Source organism: Schistocerca americana, chromosome 11, assembly GCF_021461395.2.
Source record: "Schistocerca americana isolate TAMUIC-IGC-003095 chromosome 11, iqSchAmer2.1, whole genome shotgun sequence".
NCBI classification, from domain to species: domain Eukaryota; kingdom Metazoa; phylum Arthropoda; class Insecta; order Orthoptera; family Acrididae; genus Schistocerca; species Schistocerca americana.
In genome coordinates this window covers 189,002,142-189,023,878 of record NC_060129.1, presented here as the reverse complement: position 1 = coordinate 189,023,878, position 21,737 = coordinate 189,002,142, and the positions used below count along the sequence as shown (strand labels likewise).

Below are 21,737 nucleotides of genomic sequence, written 5' to 3'. Positions count from 1 at the left end.
TTCCATCTGTATATTGAGCAAGCAGTAAAGGACACAAAAGAAAAATTCGGAGTAGGTATTAAAATCCATGGAGAAGAAATAAAAACTTTGGGGTTCGCCGATGACATTGTAATTCTGTCAGAGACAGCAAAGGACCTGGAATAGCAGCTGAACGGGATGGACAGGGTCTTGAAGGGAGGATATAAGGTGAACATCACCAAAAGCAAAACGAGGATAATGGAATTTAGTCGAATTAAGTCGGGTGATGCTGAGGGAATTAGTTTAGGAAATGAGACACTAAAAGTAGTAAAGGAGTTTTGCTATTTGGGGAGCAAAATAACTGATGATGGTCGAGGTAGAGAAGATACAAAATGTAGACTGGTAATGGCAAGGAAAGCGTTTCTCTAGAAGAGAAATTTGTTAACATCAAGTATAGATTTAAGTGTCAGGAAGTCGTTTCTGAAAGTATTTGTATGGAGTGTAGCCATGTATGGAAGTGAAACATGGACGATAAATAGTTTGGACAAGAAGAGAATAGAAGCTTTCGAAATGTGGTGCTACAGAAGAATGCTTAAGATTAGATGGGTAGATCACATAACTAATGAGGAGATATTGAATAGAATTGGGGAGAAGAGGAATTAGTGGCACAACTTGACTAGAAGAAGGGACCGGTTGGTAGGACATGTTCTGAGACATCAGGGGATCACAAATTTAGCAATGGAGGGCAGCATCTAGGGTAAAAATCGTAGACGGTGACGAAGAGATGAATACACTAAGCTGATTCAGAAGGATGTAGGTTGCAGTAGGTACTGCGAGATGAAGAAGCTTGCACAGGATAGAGTAGCGTGGAGAGCTGCATCAAACTGGTTTGTGGACTGAAGACCACAACAACAACATGGTTCTGAGTGGATCAATGCATTGTTTATCGCAAAAAGAAAACCTGTTTGCTCACTGACGTGGATCTGGCAACGCCGTGAATATTCTGATGTCAACAACTACCGCCCAATCTCTCTTCTGACTGCCTTATCCAAAAATCTTGATAAAGTAATGTATTGTAGGGTAGCTTCACACCTTTGTAAAAATAAAGTTTTAACAAAATGTCCGTTTGGTTTCCAGAAGGGATTTCCACGGAAAATGCTATATATACTTTCACTAATGAAATATTAAATGCTCTGAGTAACCGGAAGTCACCTGTTGGGATTTTTTGTGATCTATCAAAGGCTTTTGATTGAGTAAAGCATGGAATACTTCTACATAAGCTCAAGTACCGTGGTATGAATGGTACAGCGCTCAAATGGTTTAAATCATACCAAACTGGAAGAGTGCAGAAAATTGAAATAAGCAGTTCACATAATATGGAAAATACTGGTGATTTCTCAAACTGGGGAACAATCAAGGATGGGATACTTTTTGCCAATGATACAAGTATAGCTATCACACCCGACAGACAAGAATTGACTGGTGAAATTGTAAACGATGTTTCTCAGAAAATCATGAAGTGGTTCTCTGCAAATGGGCTCTCATTAAACTTTGACAAAACACAGCATATACATTTTCACACAGTAAATGGAATGACACCATTAAGAAATATAGACTTCGATCAGAAAACGGTAGCTAAGGTAGAATATTCAAAATTTCCAGGTGTATTCATTGATGAGGGGCTGAACTGAAGAAAAAAAAAACACACTGAGGATCTGCTGAAACATTTGAGTTCAGCTGCTTATGCTATTATGGTCATTGCAAATTTTGTCAATATACATCTGAGTAAATTAGCTTACCATGCCTATTTTCATTCTCTGCTTTCGTACGGCATCATATTCTGGGGTAACTCATCATTGAGTAAAAGAGTGTTCATTGCACAAAAGCGTGTAATCAGAATAATTGCTTGAGCTCATCCAAGATCATCCTGCAGACATTTATTTAAAGAGCTAGGGATCTTCACTGTAGCCTCACAATGTATATATTCACTTACGAAATTTGTTATTAACAGCCCGAACGAACTCAAAAGTAATAGCAGTGTACGTGGCTGAAACACTAGGAGAAAGGATGATCTTCACTACTCAAGTTTAAATCTAACTTTGGCTCAGAAGGGGGTAAATTATGCTGCCACAAAAGTCTTTGGTCACTTACCTAATAGCATCAAAAGTCTGACAGATAGCCATATAGCATTTAAAAGGAAATTAAAAGTATTTCTTAATAGCAACTCCTTCTACTCATTAGATGAGTTTTTGGATATAGTAAGTGGGTAATTTCCCCAACCCCCACAAAAAATATTAAGTGTCATGTAATATTTTGTGTAATGTAATATCTTGTACTGACAACTTTTATTAACCTGACACGTTCCACATCATTACGAAGTGTCGTATTCATGATCTATGGAACAAGTACTAATCTAATGTAATTGCACGTAAGTAGCTAGTCTGACACAAGTCGACAGTAGCGCTGCGCGGCTAGTTTGCGAACTACACTTTGTTGGTTTTCAAAGTTGGGCTCAGCCTCCTTTTCCGTAGTCCTTTGTCGCAGGACACGTTCTAATTGTTGGTCTCCTGTGTTGTGTTACTGTAACTGAATAAAATGAGTAGCTCTATCATCTGTTATGAAGGTGATGGAGGAGAAGGCTCAAATGCCGTGCGTACATTGTTGAACGCGTACGTTGCAAGTGAAATCGACAAGAACATGAAAATGTTACATGTGTTTGGGGACATACGTGAGGGCCAGAACAAAAGCAATAACATGGTTATGATGATAATGGTCAGACTGTTTGAGATCAAAAGATTAAATGACATCAAAGTTATTTTTCGCATTAGATGTGACTCGTTCGTCTCGAATGATAGGGATTTCGGGATAGTTAGGAGGAAACTGGAAAAAGGAGGAAAGACACTGTACAATTGGAGACGATGTTGAAGTCATAAAACATTCCTAAAAAAAAAGAGTAACAGGATTTGCATTCATCTAATGAAGGCGGATTCTTTTAAAAAAATGTTCAAATGTGTGTGAATTTCTAAGAGACCCAACTGCTGAGGTCATCGGTTCCTACACTTTCACATTACTTAAACTGACTTATGCTAAGAACATCACACACACCCGTTCACGTTCGAAACTCCGGCGGGAGGGGCCGGGCAATCCGTGAAATGGCGCCTCAAACCAAGCAGATTATTTTATCACCTACAGTTGTGGCTGTCCTGCACTCTTTTAAAGAACCTGCCTGAGCGATGATCCGTGTGTCAGACTCGTTGCTAGACATCTGAACAGGTTTTTCACTGTTTCAGAATACAATACTGGCCATTAAAATTGCTACACCAAGAAGAAATGCAGATGATAAACGGGTATTCATTGGACAAATATATTATACTATAACTAACATGTGATCACATTTTCACGCAATTTGGGTGCATAGATCCTGAGAAACCTGTACCCGGAACAACCACCTCTGGCCGTAATAACGGCCTCGATACGCCTGGGCATTGAGTCAAACAGAGCGTTTGGATGGCGTGTACAGGTACAGCTGCCCATGCAGCTTCAACACGATACCACAAGAGTAGTGACTGACGTACTGCGACCAGACGTTTTCAATTGGTGAGAGATCTGGAGAATGTGGTGGCCAGGGCAGCAGTCGAACACTTTCTGTATCCAGAAAGGCCCGTACAGGACCTGCAACATGCGGTTGTGCATTATCCTGCTGAAGTGTAGGGTTTCACAGGGATCGAATGAAGGGTAGAGCCACGGGTCGTAACACATCTGAAATGTAACGTCCTCTCTTCAAACTGCCGTCAATGCGAACAAGAGGTGACAGAGACGTGTAACCAATGGCAGCCCACACCATCACGCCACGTGATACGCCAGTATGCCGATGACAAATATGATGTGCATTCAAGTGCTAAGGCCTCCGATTTTTTTTCTCCGGACTGGAAAGAGATAGAAACATGCACATTGTTTTAAAATGAGGCCACGTTCATTGTCAATACGTCCCAAAGATGGCAGCACCGTACGGCAGATGGAATTTTACCGCCAGCGGCGAGAATGAGAACTGTTTTAAATACTTAAAATGGCGCCGTTTTCCTTACTTGAACAGCGTGCAATCATTCGTTTTCTGGATTTGCGTGGTGTGCAACCAATTGAAATTCATTGACAGTTGAAGGAGACATGTGGTGATGGAGTTACGGATGTGTCGAAAGTGCGTTCATGGGTGCGACAGTTTAATGAAGGCAGAACATCGTGTGACAACGAACCGAAACAACCTCGGGCTCGCACAAGCCGGTCTGATGACACGATCAACAAAGTGGAGAGAATTGTTTTGGAGGATCGCCAAATGACTGTCGAACAGATCGCCTCCAGAGTTGGCATTTCTGTGGGTTCTGTGCACACAATCCTTCATGACGACCTGAAAACGCGAAAAGTGTCATCCAGGTGGATGCCATGAATGCTGACGGACGACCACACGGCTGCCCGTGTAGCACGTTGCCGAGCAATGTTGACGCGCAACGACAGCACGAATGGGACTTTCTTTTCGTCAGTTGTGACAATGGATGAGACGTGGATGCCATTTTTCAATCCAGAAACAAAGCGCCAGTCAGCTCAATGGAAGCACACAGATTCACCGCGACGAAAAAAATTTCGGGTAACCGGCAGTGCTGAAAAAATGATGGTGTCCATGTTCTGGGACAGCGACGGCGTAATCCCTACCCATTGCGTTCCAAAGGGCACTACGGTAACAGGTGCAGCCTACGAAAATGTTTTGAAGAACAAATTCCTTCCTGAACTGCCACAAAAACGTCCAGGATGGGCTGCGCGTGTGCTGTTTCACCAAGACAACGCACCCGCACATCGAGCTAACGTTACGCAACAGCTTCTTCGTGATAACAACTTTGAAGTGATTCCTCATGCTGCCTAATCACCTGACCTGGCTCCCAGTGACTTTTGGCTTTCTCCAACAATGAAAGACACTCTCCGTGGCCGCACATACACCAGCCATGCTGCTATTGCCTCAGCGATTTTCCAGTGGTCAAAACAGAATCCTAAAGAAGCCTTCGCCGCTGTCATGGAATCATGGCGTCAGCGTTGTGAAAAATGTGTACGTCTGCAGGGCGATTACGTCGAGACGTAACGCCAGTTTCATCGATTTCGGGTGAGAAGTTAATTAGAAAAAAAATCGGAGGCCTTAGGACATGAATGCACCTCGTACACGCTTCCAATGTGCGTCCACGCGATGTCGCCAAATACTGACGCGACCATCGTGATGCTGTAAACGGAACCCGGATTCATCCGAAAAAATGACGCTTTGCCATTCGTGCACCCAGGTTCGTCGTCTAATACACCATCGCAGGCGCTCCTGTCTGTGATGCAGCGTCAAGGGTAACCGCAGCCACGGACTCCGAGCTGACAGTCCGTGCTGCTGCAAACGTCGTCGATCTGTTCGTGCAGATGGTTGTTGTCTTGCAAACGTCCCCATCTGCTGACTCGGGGATCGAGACGTGGCTGCACGATCCCTTACAGCCATGCGGATAAGATGCCTGTCATCTCGACTGCTAGTGATACGAGGCCGTTGGGATCCAGCACGGCGTTCCATACTACCCTCCTGAACCCACGGATTCCATATTCTGTTAACAGTCATTGGATCTCGACCAACGCGAGTAGCAATGTCGGGATACGGTAAACCGCAATCGCGATAGGCTACAATCCCACATTTGTCAAAGTCGGAAAAGTGGTGGTACGCATTTCTCCTCCTTACACGTGGCATCACAACAACGTTTCACCAGGCAACGGCGGTCAACTGCTGTTTGTGTATGAGAAATCGGTTGGAAACTTTACTCATGTCAGCACGTTGCAGGTGTCGCCACCGGCGCCAACCTTGTGTGAATGCTCTGAAAAGCTAATCATATGCATATCACAACGTCTTCTTCCTGTCGGTTAAATTTCGCGTCTGTAGCATGTCGTCTTTGTGGTCCAGTTTTAATGGCGAGTAGTGTATCATGTGCTGTCCTTTTCAGCGGAAAACACACTTGTGTTACGTGCAACACGAATATTGCTAGCCTACGGTGGTCGCTAATTGTTGGCTGAGGAAAGATGTACAACCTTTGGAGCCCTTCTCAAAGAAAGCCTACGTGTATGTACATAGAGTAAATTTACTCTATGTGTATGTACCGCCTGTAAAGAACAACAAAATGGATGAGATCAACCAGTGTCTGGTGTACATCCCTGAAGAAAAAATGTAGTTTTGTTCAGTCAGAACAGCGACATCTGGTGATGTAGAGGAAGACAACGGACTAATGCTACCACGCTCGCTAAGAAACCAGAAATCAGGTCAAGAGACAAATTGCATTAAAGCGATTTTATTCACTTTTAGTCTCTACTTGTATTTAGTCTGATGATCTACTGGCTATTTTTCATTGGTGGTCGTATCAAAAGTTCGACGTACTTATGTGGCTTCTTTTTTGTTACGTTCTAGCAGTAGACTTTATGATGAAGCACACATCGATGTATCTCAGAAACGAGCAAGAAGATAAAACTATCCAGGATTCAGGTTAAATAAGTTTTCCTTTTATCGTAAACCAAATGTTGATGATGTATTTGTGTGACAGAAATTAATCACAGATAAATAAATGTAGTTCATCATTTGGTTTTATAGCCTTGGATTCAGGTGTACTTTGGTTATATTGTAAAACTACTTTCTCGCAGCAAAAATGATTTCAATGCTTATTATACTTTCTACAGCGACCAGAGATGCTAGGCTGATACTCAAAATTGACTGATTATTTAACAATGGATTATCGCGTAGCGTAATGTTCGCTACGTTAAAATGTCAGGAAACGAATGTAAGCGTTATCACTTCAATGCTGTTTGCTGTTCGTATTTTTTAACTGTTAAGAATTTCAGTCACTTTAGCATCCCCAAAAATAAGGCTTTCCATTTCTTTGACTGACTTATCACACTTGGGAAAAACTCGTGATCTTTGGAATCAATATCTACCATTCGGCGAATTCAGTTTTTGGAATAAATCAGGTAAAACACTATTTTAATAATACTAACACACTGTTTCAACTTCCAATTCACAATTACATCGAAGCCATTACTGTTAACGGGCTGTTCTCACAGAACAGATCTAAACATAGTGGGAGCGAGATTTGTTTCTATCACTTATAGAGTAATACAAGCAGAACAGTTGTAATCTAGACTATTCTTACTCCTTTAAGGGGGGTAGGACGTCAAACTGACCGACTTTGAGAAGGAGAGGCAGCACAGGACATTTTAATTTCCACTGTCTATACTCTTACAAATAAATTCATAAAACTTTGTCAACACGACCAGGAAGGATTCAGGATTAAAACTCACAGCAATGTAAGTTCAAAAGTATAACAAAATAAATTTTTTTTACGTGTGAAATTTCATCATTTTTTCACTTACTATTGGCTGCATTTGCTGCTATAGGTACACTTTTCTTCACAAGTAAGAGAGATTTTTCGATGAATTTTGCACAGCATACAAACCATACGTAAGTATGTATGTATGGTGTATGAAACTCTTGAATTTATTTAATTAATGAAAAAATGAATGAGCTGTTACACTTTAAACTTCATGTTTAGAAAAAAATCAAATTTTATGGTTAATTATCTCAATTTTTAGCACAGTTTTTAATAGATTTGGAAAATTCTAGAGTAAGTATGGTTTGTATGCTGTGCAAAATTCATCGAAGAATCTCCCTTACTTATGAAGAAAAGCGTACCTACAGCAACAAATGCAGCCAATAGTAAGTGAAAAATGATGACATTTCACATGTAACAAAAAAATATATATTGTTATATTTTTGAACTTCCACTGCTCACTGCTATGAGCGTGAATATTGAATCCTTCCTGGTCATGCTGACAAACTTTTATGAATTTATTTGTAAAAGTATAGACAGAGGAAATTAAGATGTCCTGTGGTGCCTCTCCTTCTCCAAGTCGGCCCGTTTGACGCCCTACCCCCCTTAATCTCTTAAGATTACCCTGAAGCCCCAAAGAAACTGATATAGGCATGCGTATTCAAATACAGAGAGATGTAAGAAGGCAGAATATGGAGCTGCGATCGGCAACGCCTATAATAGACAACAAGTGTCTGGCGCAGTTGTTAGATCGGTTACTGATGCTACAATGGCAGCTTAGAATATTTAAGTGAGTTTGAACATGGTGTTATAGTAGGCGCACGAGCGATGGGACACAGCATCTCCGAAGTAGCGATGAAGTGGGGATTTTCCCGTACGACCACTTCACGAGTGTACCTTGAATATCAGGAATCCGACATCGTTGCGGCCGGAAAAGATCCTGGAAGACCGGAACCAACGACGACTGAAGAGAATCGTTCAACGTGCAGAAGTGCAGCCCTTCCGAAAATTGCTGCAGATTTCAATGCTGGGCCATCAACAAGTGTCAGCATGCGAATCATTCAACGAAACATCATCCATATGGGCTTTCGCAGCTGAAGGTCCACTCGTGTACCCTTGATGACTGCACGACACAAAGCTTTACAGCTCACATGGGCCCGTCAACACCGACGATGGACTGTTGATGACTGGAAACATGTTGCCTGGTGGGACGAGTGTCGTTTCAAATTGTATCGAGCCGATGGACGTGTACGGGTATGGAGACAACCTCATCAATGCATGGATCCTGCATGTCAGCAGGGGACTGTTCAAGCTGGTAGAGGCTCTGTAATGGTGTGGGGCGTGTGCAGTTGGAGTCATATGGGACCTCCGATACGTCTGGATACGACAGTGCCTACATCCATTCGTGTCCATCGTGGATTCCGACGGACTTGTGCCATTCCAGCAAGACAATGAATCTAGCATTTGCTACAGAGTGGCTCCAGGTTCACTCTTCTGAGTTTAAACTCTTCCGTCAGCCACCAGACTCCCCGACATGAACATTATTGAGCATATCTGGGATGCCTTGCAACGTGCTGTTCAGAAGAGATCTCCACCCCCTCGTACGGATCTATCAACAGCCCTGCACGATTCATGGTGTCAGTTCCCTCCAGCACTACTCCAGACATCAGTCGAGTCCATGCCACGTCGTGTTGCTGCTCTTCTGCGTTCGCGCGGGGGCGCTACATGATAATAGGCAGGTGTACCAGTATCTTTGGCTCTTCAGTGTATATTGTATTCTTTTTTTATAACTAATGCTTAAATATTTCAGTCACACTAATGAATGGTTATCTTTTATTAAATGTCGTGTGACTAGGGCCTCCCGTCGGGTAGACCGTTCGTCGGGTGCAAGTCTTTCGATTTGACGCCACTTCGGCGACTTGTGCGTCGATGGGCATGAAATTATGATGAGTAGGACAACACAATACCCAGTCCCCGAGCAGAGAAAATCTCCAACCCAACCGGGAATCGAACCCGGGCCCTTAGGACTGACAGTCTGTCGCACTGACCACTCAGTTACCGGGGGGGCGGGGGGGGGGGGGCGGACTATCTTTTATTGTATTTGCGGCTTCAGGCAGTCAAAGCGTGGCTACGTACTTTAGAAATAGGAAATATGGACGTATTACCTGTCTCCAGTAAGTGATTGATCACACAGTGTTGTAAGGGTGATGTGAAGTGTTACAGATGTACAATGGTGAGCTAAAGCATTAAAGCATTATGGCCAGCTGACTAATAGCATGTTGTCCATCTGTGGAACGTCTAACAACGCTACCACAACAAAGGTCAAAATTTTAATAATGATTATGGTGTTGCTCACGCTGCTAAATACTGCATTTTCGGGCAACAACAAAGTTATTATGTGGCAGGTGTCATTAGAGCACAGTTAATAAAGTCATTTATTGAAATAATGGGTCAACTAGGCACTCATCTTTTCGTGTTTCCCACGCTGGCCTCGTTGTAAAATCATGGCTCAATCGTCGAAAATCTAGGTGGTGATGATTCCAAGCTCGGATGCAAAGAGGCCTAGGTGTTATTCTGCTATATTCAAAAGTTTTATAGATGTGTTTCACAAACCATTCTTGAAGATTAAAACTTACAAAGTTAGCACAATGGTGATGTAAAAAAGTAATCAGCACTCCGAATTTCAGTTACAGTTCTTTATTATTGCTTTTGTTGCAGTATCACATAACACACAAAACATCACTTCACAATACAAAACTTACTTGAAAACATCTTGCACACTGTTAAAGTTCACATTTTATAAGCTGACTACGTTATACGTCTTTCCAACATGACGTCCAAGACTTGACTTTTTCAAGGTCCGACCCTCTAACTCTAACAAATAACCGCTTACGCGCCCAAAAATCAAGAGTTACAAGTACGACAAAGATCATAGTGGCAAAAGAAATAATACACATAAGAATAATATCATTGCAATATAAACATATCGATGTAACAAAGTACCTCTACATTAATGAAATCAAATCTGAATGTTGTCTCAGAAATATGTCAACTACTTTACAGAAACACAGTAGAACATTGCTGGTATCGAGAGGTTCAGGTGAGGTGCCGTAATGGTTACCTAATTCAAGTACCATTACAAACGCAGTAACCACCGATCCTGCGTGACATGGGGGCGACGAGTCCTTGCTATGTTTCTGGCACAAGGTGTCTACGAAGAGGACACGCAACTCCTGTAAATTGTTGGAGAGTGGTCTGTGGGTTCGGAGCTGGCATCCAATATCATCGCAGATGTGTCCTATTGTGTTCAGATCAGGCGAGTTTGGTGGCCAAAACATCACCGTATGTTCACGGTCACGTTCCTCAAACCACACGATTCTGGCATTCTGGCACAGACAGTTAACCTGCTGGAAGATGCTATTGTCATCGGGGAAGACATCGAGCTTGAAGGGATGCCGATGGTCTGCGATAATCCATAGCTATCGTGCAGCCTTCGATTCTACCACAGGTCACACGGAAGCCAATGTGAATGTCGCCATAGTGGAATATTCACCCTGTTCACGGCGCATTAATGTTTCTAGCTGCCGTTTGTCTGGATTTTAGCACGTCCTGGCACAGCCACTGAGCTTCTCGAGATTCATTCCACTAGGTGATACATTTACACCAGTGCACGGCACAATGTCGATGCTGTAGTGCCCATTGCAGTCGTTAATGACCACGATATTGGCTTACCGCCTGATCATGCAAGCATGTAGTGGCCATCTCCAGTAGAGTCACACATTTGACGATGTGCTCCAAAACATTCATGCCTGCACAAGCACTGTACAGTTCAGACAGAACACCGCGGCCGGCAGGTGCGCGATTGGTAGGACACACGTGGGGAGAGTGGTAGGGGTGGGTGTTACAGGCAGCCACTGTAGGGGAAATGCCGAGCACAGAAGGGGAAGCGTCATTCTGAACTGAAGCCTATGCTCACTTTCTTGTAAACATTAAGAGTCGAGGGGCATGAAAGGGAAGCAGTGGTTGGGAACGGAGTGAGACAGGGTTGTAGCCTATCCCCCACGTTATTAAATCTATATATTGAGCAAGCAGTAAAGGAAACAAAAGAAAAATTCAGAGTAGGAATTACAATCCATTGAGAAGAAATAAAAACTTTGACGTTCGCCAATGACATTGCAATTCTGTCAGAGACAGCAAAGGACTTGTAAGAGCAGTTGAACGGAATGAACACTGTCTTGAAAGGAGGGTGTAAGATGAACATCAACAAAAGCAAAAGGAGGATAATGGAATGTAGTCGAATTAAATCGAGTGGTGCTGAGGGAATTAGATTAGGAAATGAGACGCTTAAAGTAGTAAATGAGTTTTGCTATTTGGCGAGCAAAATAACTGATGATGGTCGAAGTAGAGAGGATATAAAATGTAGACTGGCAATGGCAAGGAAAGCGTTTCTGGAGAAGAGAAATTTGTTAAAATCGAGTATAGATTTAAGTGTCAGGAAGTCTTTTATGAAAGTATTTGTATGGAGTGTGGCCATATATGAAAGTGAAACGTGGTGGATAAATAGTTTAGACAAGAGGAGGATAGAAGCTTTCGAAATGTGGTACTACAGAAGAACGCTCAAGATTAGATGGGTAGATCACGTAACTAATGGGGAGGTATTGAATAGAATTTGGGAGAAGATAAATTTGTGGCACAACTTGATTAGGAGAAGGGATCGCTTGGTAGGACGTACTCTGAGGCATCAAGGGATCACCAATTTGGTATTGGAGGTCAGCGTGGAGCGTAAAAATCGTAGGGGGAGACCAAGAGATGAATACACTAAGCAGATTCAGAAGGATGTAGGTTGCAGTAGGTACTGGGAGATGATGAAGCTTGGACAGGATAGAGTAGCGAGGAGAGCTGCATCAAAGCAGTCGCTGGAGTGAAGATCACAACAACAAGTGGAACCCCTTCATGCTCACACATTCAGAAAAATTTACTATCACCTGTTCTTTGGTTAGTATCTAAAGCGAATAACGCTGAAAATGAAGCGATTTATTTTCCCTTGGCTTGTTAACTATTTGTAACTATCAGAGAAGCTCCATGAGTGGTGAATTTTGAGTAAAACTTACACATTCTTCCTGTTGTCGTGTTAAAATTTCTTTCTTTTCGCAAAACATAGCAGAATTTACGCATTCTCACCTCTCCAATGTGCAGACACATTGGAGAGAAGTATGAAACATTGGTTTATTTAGTTTATTAAGTGAGTAACTGACGAAAAGTAAGGTCAGTAGCTACGGTCGCAGGTTCGAATCCTGCCTCGGGCATAGATGTGTGCGATGTCCTTAGGTTAGTTAGTTTTAAGTAGTTCTAAGTTCAAGGGGACTGATGACCTCAGATGTTAAGTCCCGTAGTGCCCAGAGCCATTTGAACCATTTGATTCATGCCTATATTCGTCATGGCAAACTACCCGTAAGTTCATCAAGGCACTGTTGGTCCAGATTGTCCCACTCCTCAACGGCGATTCGGTGTAGATCCCTCAGAGTGGTTGGTGGGTCATGTCGTCCGTAAACAGCCCTTTTCAGTCTATCCCAGGCATGTCCGATAGGTTTCATGTCTGGAGAACACGCTGGCCACTCTAGTCAAGTGATGTCGTTATCCTGAAGGAAGTCGTTGACGAGATGTGCACGATGGAGACGCGAATTGCGGTCCATGAACACGAATGCTTCGCCAATATGCTGCTGATACAGTTGCAATATTGGTTGGAGGATCGCATTCACGTACCGTACAGCCGTTACACCTCCTTCCACACCACCAGCGGCGTACGTCGGCCCCACATAATGTCACCCCAAAACAGCAGGGAACCTCCACCTTGCTGCACTCGCTGGACAGTGTGTCTAAGGCGTTCAGCCTGACCGGGTTGCCTCCAAACACGTCTCCGATGATTGTCTGGTTGAAGGCAAATGTGACACTCATCGGTGAAGAGAACGTCGTGCCAGTCCTGAGCGGTCCATTCGGCATGTTGTTGGGCCCATCTGTACTGCACTGCATGGTGTCGTGGTTGCAAAGATGGACCTCGCCGTCGACGCCTGGAGTGAAGTTGCGCATCATGCAGCCCATTGCGCACGACGTCTTTTGTCTGCTCGAAAAGCATTAATCAACATGGTGGCGTTGCAGTCAGGGTTCCTCCGAGCCATAATCCGTAGGTAGCGGTCATCCACTGCAGTAGTAGCCCTCGGGCGGCCTGAGCGAGGCATGTCATCGACAGTTCCCGTCTCTCTGTATCTCCTCCATGTCCGAACAACATCCCTCCGGTTCACTCCGAGACGCCTGGACACTTCCCTTGTTGAGAGCCCTTCCTGGCACAAAGTAACAATGCGGACGCGATCGAACCGCGGTATTGACCGTCTAGGCACGGTTGAACTACAGACAACACGAGCCGTGTACCTCCTTCCTGGTGGAATGACTGGAACTGATCGGCTGTCGGACCCCCTCCGCCTAATAGGCGCTGATCTCTGAACAGTGAAAGAGACTGTGTCTGTGATACAATACCCACAGTCAACGTATATCTTCCAGAGTTCTGGGAACTGGGGTGATGCATAACTTTTTTTGATGTATGTATATATTAGTATGCGAAGAGGTTGAAGAGTTTGCAGAATACTGTCGTTTACCTGGTGTTGTCAAGCTGTACAGCTATCTGGTGTTATCATATTAGGTGGGCTCCCCCGCGGATGCCTACAGCTGCTGTATGAGTGTGTTTGACTGGACGGTAGCATTCCACACAGCTGCCCAGTGCTGTCCCGTTAATCTACCTTTTGCATTAAGGCCTGCAGCTGTTGTGTGTGCTCAGTGATTTTCAAGTTGCTATGTGGTTAAGACTAGACATACAATTGTTTGATGTTAGCAAGCTATAAAACGGCCTGGTGTTGACAGGTCTGACATTGGCAGATCATACACCTGTCTGGTATTGTCAGGTCATACAACTATCCCATGTTGGCAAATCATATAATTGTGTAATGTTGGCAGGTCATAGGACTATCTGGTGTTGGCAGGTCATACAACTTTTATTTATTTATTTATTTGTTTCATTAACAGTGCAGAGTAACCCACTGCCTTGAAATGTAATGTGGGTCAGATGCTTCTGAATCTAACAGCAAAGACTTCTCACTGTTACAGTCTTGTTGGTATACAGTTGTTAAATCTTTTTTTTTAAATAATATAAGGAACATAATATATAAAGATTTCTCTGAGCGAATTGAATGCTTAACAATTGTTAAAATGGTTAAAAAAATGTCAAATGTGTGTCAAATCTTATGGGACTAAGCTTACACACTACTTAACCTAAATCATCCTAAGGACAAACACACACACTGATGCCCGAGGGAGGACTCGAAACTCCGCCGGGACCAACTGTTTAAAATGGTTCCATATAATTTGTTACCACCTAGTTGATGGGAATATAATTTATGCAATGCAAATGTTAAAGAAAAAGAAAAAACAGGAAATGTAACACAATGAGCGTGGTTAAGAATAATGTGTAATATATAGAGGGAAGTGATATGCTGTATTTGGATGAGTAATGCAGTCTACGTAGCATGTTGGTTAGTAATGGCCTATTTCTACCTATTTCAGAGCAGAAGGTCTCGCTACAACCTCGAGCTATTCTGAATGGTTTGCGCTAATGTATGTTCACACAGATTATACAGATTAAATGTCGACTGAGCACTTCATACATGGAATACATGAATTTTAGCTTCACGTGATAAATACACTTGTGTTTGTAACTTGTTATTTGAAATAGAATATAGTTCATTGCTACTTGAATGCATTATTTCTTAAATAACTTAATTAATTTCGGATATTTGAAATTCATTGATTATAGGTTTGAATAGAGAAGAGAATATGTTTCTGTCTGCACACAATAAGAAGAGCAATACTTTACTGCTTGTGTGCGGTATACTTTAAACACTATGCAGGATACCATTATGGAGGAGGAGCCTCGGAATTAAAGTCCTTCGAGCCTTCTCCTCCCAAGAGATATAACCTCATTACTGCAGTCTCAGTATGTGGCGCCGGTGTTTATTTGTTTCGTGATTGTTGTGTTGTTTGTGACTGTGTTGTGGCACGCAGTGTCATACACTGTTGGTTTTGGTCCCTTACATGTTGATCCCTTTCAAGTCATGTTCACTTAGAGTTCCTTCCTCGGTTTCAGAGTCTGTGTTCGTCTTTGTGTCCTCCCATGTGGTTTGTTGTGTTGTTTCTGCTTCCCTACACCTCCTTCCATATGGGTTTTGGCGCATGTATTCTTCATGCAGAGTGTTCGATACAACATCAGCTACGCTATTTATTGTGTTCCAGTCATCGGGATTACGTGTTATTCTGGCGATGTCATTGTCATTCTGTATAGGTGTCACTTGTACCAGCGTGTTGCACAGCAGTGTGACATGTTCTGGTGTCCCAGTTTCTCCGCATACACATACTTCATCGATAGTTAGTCCTCTGCGGTTTAAATGTAACGGATACGGCCTGTGACCTGTCATCCCCCGGCTTGAGTCGACATGTTTCAGTTGTAGTCTTTTGTGTACTTCAGGAAAGAAAGAGTGTACTCGGCGACCCTTGTTGGATGCATCCCACTCTCTCTGCCATGTCTGAATCTGCCACTGTTTCATTTGTGTTTTGTTCATAATGTTGGTTCCCATAATTTCAGTGACTTTATCGACCTTGTCCCTCTTAAGTCAGTAAAGAGCAGCTCTGTAACGTATTGTTATGTCTATAGGGCAGGTCCCAACAACTGTCTGACATTGGCAGATCATACAACTGTGTGATGTTGGCAGGTCATAGAACTGTCTGGTGTTGGCAGGTCATACAACTGCCTGACATTGGCAGGTCATACAACTGTGTGATGTTGGCAGGTCACAGAACTATCTGGTGTTGGCAGGTCATACAACTATCCCATGTTGGCAGATCATATAACTGTGTAATGTTAGCAGGTCATAGAACTATCTGGTATTGGCAGGTCATACAACTGTCTGACACTGTCAGGTCACACAAATGTGTGATGTTGGCATTTCATAGAACTATCTGGTGTTGGCAGCTCATACAACTTTCTGATACTGGCAGGTCACACAAATGTGTGATGTTGGCATTTCATAGAACTATCTGGTGTTGGCAGCTCATACAACTTTCTGATACTGGCAGGTCACACAAATGTGTGATGTTGGCATTTCATAGAACTATCTGGTGTTGGCAGCTCATACAACTGTCTGACATTGGCAGGTCACACAACTGTGTGATGTTGGCAGGTCATAGAACTATCTGGTGTTGGCAGGTCATTCAACTGTCTGCCATTGCCAGGTCATACAACTGTGTGATGGTGGCAGGTCATAGAACTATCTAGTGTTGGCAGGTCATACAACTGTCTGACACTGGCAGGTCATACAACTGAGTGATGTTGGCAGGTCAGCAGGGCTGCCCCATGAAGGCCTGCGGCCGCTGTGTGGGCGCGGTGGCCCTGTCGGTGATCCTGGTGGTGGCTCTGGCGCTGGGGGCGGCGGAGGCGGCGCGCGGGGGCGGCGGCGGCCGGGGGCGAGCCGGCGGGCGCGGCGGCAGGCGCACCTACGGATCGCGCATCCTGGCCGGCATCGTGCAGACTCACAGCCCCTACTACGACCACAAAGACGTGAGTTCGCTGCGGGTTACCGCAAACCGGAGCTACCCGACCACTGGACTACTTCACCGACACTGAGCATAAGTACAGTAGTGATCACAAGTATTACAGTCTTTATAGTAGGGGAAGTTAGACCAATACCCTTAACGTCGGTTTGTTGTAGGATTCTCGAACATATTCTCAGTTCGAATATAATGAATTTCCTTGAGACAGAGAAGTTGCTGTCCCTGCATCAGCACGGCTTTACAAAGCATCGCTCCTGCGAAACGCAACTCTCCCTTTTTTCACATATCTTGCGAACCGTGGATGAAGGGTATCAGACGGATGCCACATTCCTTGACTCGGTGCCCCACTGCAGACTCCTAAATGGTTCAAATGGCTCTGAGCACTATAGGACTTAACATCTGTGGTCATCAGTCCTCTAGAACTTAGAATTACTTAAACCTAACTAACCTAAGGACATCACACACATCCATGCCCGAGGCAGGATTCGAACCTGCGATCGTAGCGGTCACGCGGTTCCAGACTGAAGCGCCTAGAAATGCACAGCCACACTGGCCGGCTGCAGACTCCTAACTAAGGTACGAGCATATGGGATTGGTTACCAAGTATGTGAGTGGCTCGAAGACTTCTTAAGTAATAGAACCCAGTACGTTGTCCTCGATGGTGAGTGTTCATCGGAGGTGAGGGTATCATCTGGAGTGCCCCAGGGAAGTGTGGTAGGTCCGCTCTTGTTTTCTGTCTACATAAATGATCTTTTGGGTAGGGTGGATAGCAATGTGCGGCTGTTTGCTGATGATGCTGTGGTGTACGGGAAGGTGTCGTCGTTGAATGACTGTAGGAGGGTACAAGATGACTTGGACAGGATTTGTGATTGGTGTAAGGAATGGCAGCTAACTCTAAATATAGACAAATGTAAATTAATGCAGATGAATAGGAAAAAGAATCCCGTAATGTTTGAATACTCCATTAGTAGTGTAGCACTTGACACAGCCACAGGTGCATATTATCCATCGTTATTGGACCGTTTGAAAACCGAGCTGCAAGAAAAACGCCGGCGATTGGACCGCAAAAAAGTCCTTTTTCATCATGACAATGCACCAGCACACACCTCAGCAGTTGTGGTCGCAAAATTAATGGAAATAGGATTCTAACTCGTTTCACAACCCTCCTATTCTCCAGACTTGGCTCTCTCGGACTACTATTTGTTCTCCCCTTTGAAGAAATGGCTGGTGGGACAAAGATTTTACTCAAACAGTGATTGCCGCAAGTAATAGCTATTTTGCAGACTTGGACAATTCCTATTATTCGGAAGGGATCAACAAATTAAAACAGCGTTGGACGAAGCGTGTAAGTCTAAAAGGAGATTATACCGAAAAATGAAAAAGGTTTACCCCAAACACGTAAGTAGTGTTTATTTTTGCACGGACTTTTCAAACGCCCCTCGTACATCATTAATTTTCATACACCCTGTATACAGAATGTACATTGCGTTAAATTCTTTTATTGTGGGATCTGCAGAATATATTATGTCATAGTAGGATATTACGCAGAGAATTAGTAAACAGTATGCTGCTTGATATTTTATTTGAATATATAAGCTCATTTCAGCTTTACTGCCTTCATCAGTACATATTTTGATGTTGTAGATGGACATTTCAACTCTGACTGAGCTGTTGCTACTATACTTACTTGCTAGATGTATTATTTTTTCAGTGACGTTTTAAAGCTATTCGATAATTTGATGTTGCATGTATATTATAATACTTTTTTATTTTTTGACAACTAGTTGTTTACATACATTGGGTGGCCCACCTCCCCTTTGAAAGCGACTGCAATATTTCGACTTCTGAAAGCAGCTACAACAATGGAGAGTTTTAGGCAATAACCGTTTCTTAGCATTCTTCTGTCAGCATTTGAGCTTATTTCATCACTGAAGTTAAACGTGTCTCTTCGTGGGTCGGCAAAATGACTTTGTTGATAGAGGAAAGACAGTCTCGTAACCCGACATATCGAGAGGAGAGCAGTGAGCTGACCACATGCCCCTCCGTATCTGCATCTGCTCACGCCTAGAGTTTGAGGATGACACGGCGGCCGGTCGGTACCTTTGGGCCTTCATCGCCTGTTCAGATGGAGTTTAGTCTTTTTATATAGAGGAAAGAACTGAAATTGTGGAAGCATATTTAGCCGATCTCTGTGGCCGAGCGGTTGTAGGCGCTTCAGTCCCGAACCGCGCTGTTGCTACGGTCCCAGGTTCGAATCCTGTCTCGGGCATGGATGTGTGTGAAGTCCTTAGGTTAGTTAGGTTTAAGTAGTTACAAGTCTAGGGAACTGATGACCTCAGATGTTAAGTCCCATAGTGCTTAGAGCCATTTGAACCATTTTTTGAAGCATATGTAAATACAAGTTCGCTTGAACAAAGTCGAGAACTTTTTGGGGTCAAGATTAGATTAGATTAGATTAATACTAGTTCCATGGATCATGAATACGATATTTCGTAATGATGTGGAACAAGTCGAATTTTCCAATACATGACATAATTAGGTTAATTTTACAACATACTTAAGTTAATATAACAACTTTATTTTTTGTGTTTTTTGTTTTTCTTTATTTTTTTTCCTTAATTTATATCTAAAAATTCCTCTATGGAGTAGAAGGAGTTGTCATTCAGAAATTCTTTTAATTTCTTCTTAAATAGTTGTTGGTTATCTGTCAGACTTTTGATACTATTTGGTAAGTGACCAAAGACTTTAGTGCCAGTATAATTCACCCCTTTCTGTGCCAAAGTTAGATTTAATCTTGAATAGTGAAGATCATCCTTTCTCCTAGTATTGTAGTTATGCACACTGCTATTACTTTTGAATTGGGTTTGGTTGTTAATAACAAATTTCATAAGAGAGTATATATACTGAGAAGCTACTGTGAATATCCCTAGATCCTTAAATAAATGTCTGCAGGATGATCTTGGGTGGACTCCAGCTATTATTCTGATTACACGCTTTTGTGCAATAAATACTTTATTCCTCAGTGATGAATTCCCCCAAAATATGATGCCATATGAAAGCAATGAGTGAAAATAGGCATAGTAAGCTAATTTACTAAGATGTTTATCACCAAAATTTGCAATGACCCTTATTGCATAAGTAGCTGAACTCAAACGTTTCAGCAGATCATCAATGCGTTTCTTCCAATTTAATCTCTCATCAATGGACACACCTAAAAATTTGGAATATTCTACCTTAGCTATATGCTTCTGATTAAGGTCTATATTTATTAATGGCGTCATACCATTCCCTGTACGGAACTGTATGTACTGTGTCTTATCAAAATTCAGTGAGAGTCCGTTTACAAGGAACCACTTAGTAATTTTCTGAAAGACAGTATTGACAATTTCATCAGTTAATTCTTGTTTCTCAGGTGTGATTACTATACTTGTATCATCAGCAAAGAGAACTAACTTTGCCTCTTCATGAATATAGAATGGCAAGTCATTAATATATAATAAGAACAACAAAGGACCCAAGACTGACCCTTGTGGAACCCCATTCTTGATAGTTCCCCAGTTTGAGGAATGTGCTGATCTTTGCATGTTACGAGAACTACTTATTTCAACTTTCTGCACTCTTCCAGTTAGGTACGAATTAAACCATTTGTGCACTGTCCCACTCATGCCACAATACTTGAGCTTGTCTAGCAGAATTTCATGATTTACACAATCAAAAGCCTTTGAGAGATCACAAAAAATCCCAATGGGTGGTGTTCGGTTATTCAGATCATTCAAAATTTGACTGGTGAAAGCATATATGGCATTTTCTGTTGAAAAACCTTTCTGGAAACCAAACTGACATTTTGTTAGTACTTCATTTTTACAGATATGTGAAGCTACTCTTGAATACATTACTTTCTCAAAAATTTTGGATAAAGCTGTTAGAAGGGAGATTGGACGGTAATTGTTGACATCAGATCCATCCCCCTTTTTATGCAAAGGTATAACAATAGCATATTTCAGTCAAGCACCCAGATAGAGAACTACCAGTAAAGAGAGCAATACAGAGTCTGTATAAAAACAGGCGCACCTACAGATCTGTGTAAAACGTAAAATGACAAAGAACTCCTTCAGTTCGCACACCAGAAGTTATAGCAGGAATCCGTTGAAGGATTATTCAGAGGCGCATGTAAATAGGAGGTGTTGCCAGCGTGTGTTGATGCCATATCATGTGACGGTTGTGCAGCAATTATGGGACGACGACACCAAAAAGTGTAGATTACTGCTTGTGGCCAATGATGATTTGGTAAACCTTTCCATTACATCGTGAGTGATAACACATGGTTTCATCTTTCTGGTCATGTGAATTCACAGAACACAAGGTACTGGGTATCAGACCATCTTTACATTGTGTGTCAGCAACCACTCTGTTATGAAAAAATCGGCGTTTGGTGAGGTGCAACACGAACGCACAACATTGCACCGATATTCCTCGACAATACCTTCGACATGGTTGCATGTATGGAAATTCTTTATACAACTCACTGAATATGAAAGACAACACTGCTTCTTCTGGCAAGATGGGGCAACATGCCACACATCTACTGCATCCCTGGAACGAATCCGTATGTCTTCACTGAGGAACGAAGTATCAGGAAATATTTATAGCCACCACGTTGTAAGGATCTAACAACATGTGATTTTTTTTCCTATGGGGACGCTTGAAGAGCAATGTCTAGTAAACAAATGCACACACAATACAGGAACT

At 42.7% G+C, this 21,737-nt stretch overlaps 1 protein-coding gene across 1 annotated transcript in view; it reads left to right on the top strand.

The window, feature by feature from the left end:
* Positions 1-21,737, top strand: part of LOC124553905 (immunoglobulin domain-containing protein oig-4-like) — a 64,283-nt gene that overhangs the window by 18,862 nt on the left and 23,684 nt on the right. The window contains exon 2 of the mRNA XM_047127918.1: positions 16,775-16,995. Within this exon, the coding sequence (XP_046983874.1) occupies positions 16,792-16,995 (204 nt within the window). The 5' untranslated portion in view covers positions 16,775-16,791. The remainder of the gene's footprint in view (positions 1-16,774; positions 16,996-21,737) is intronic.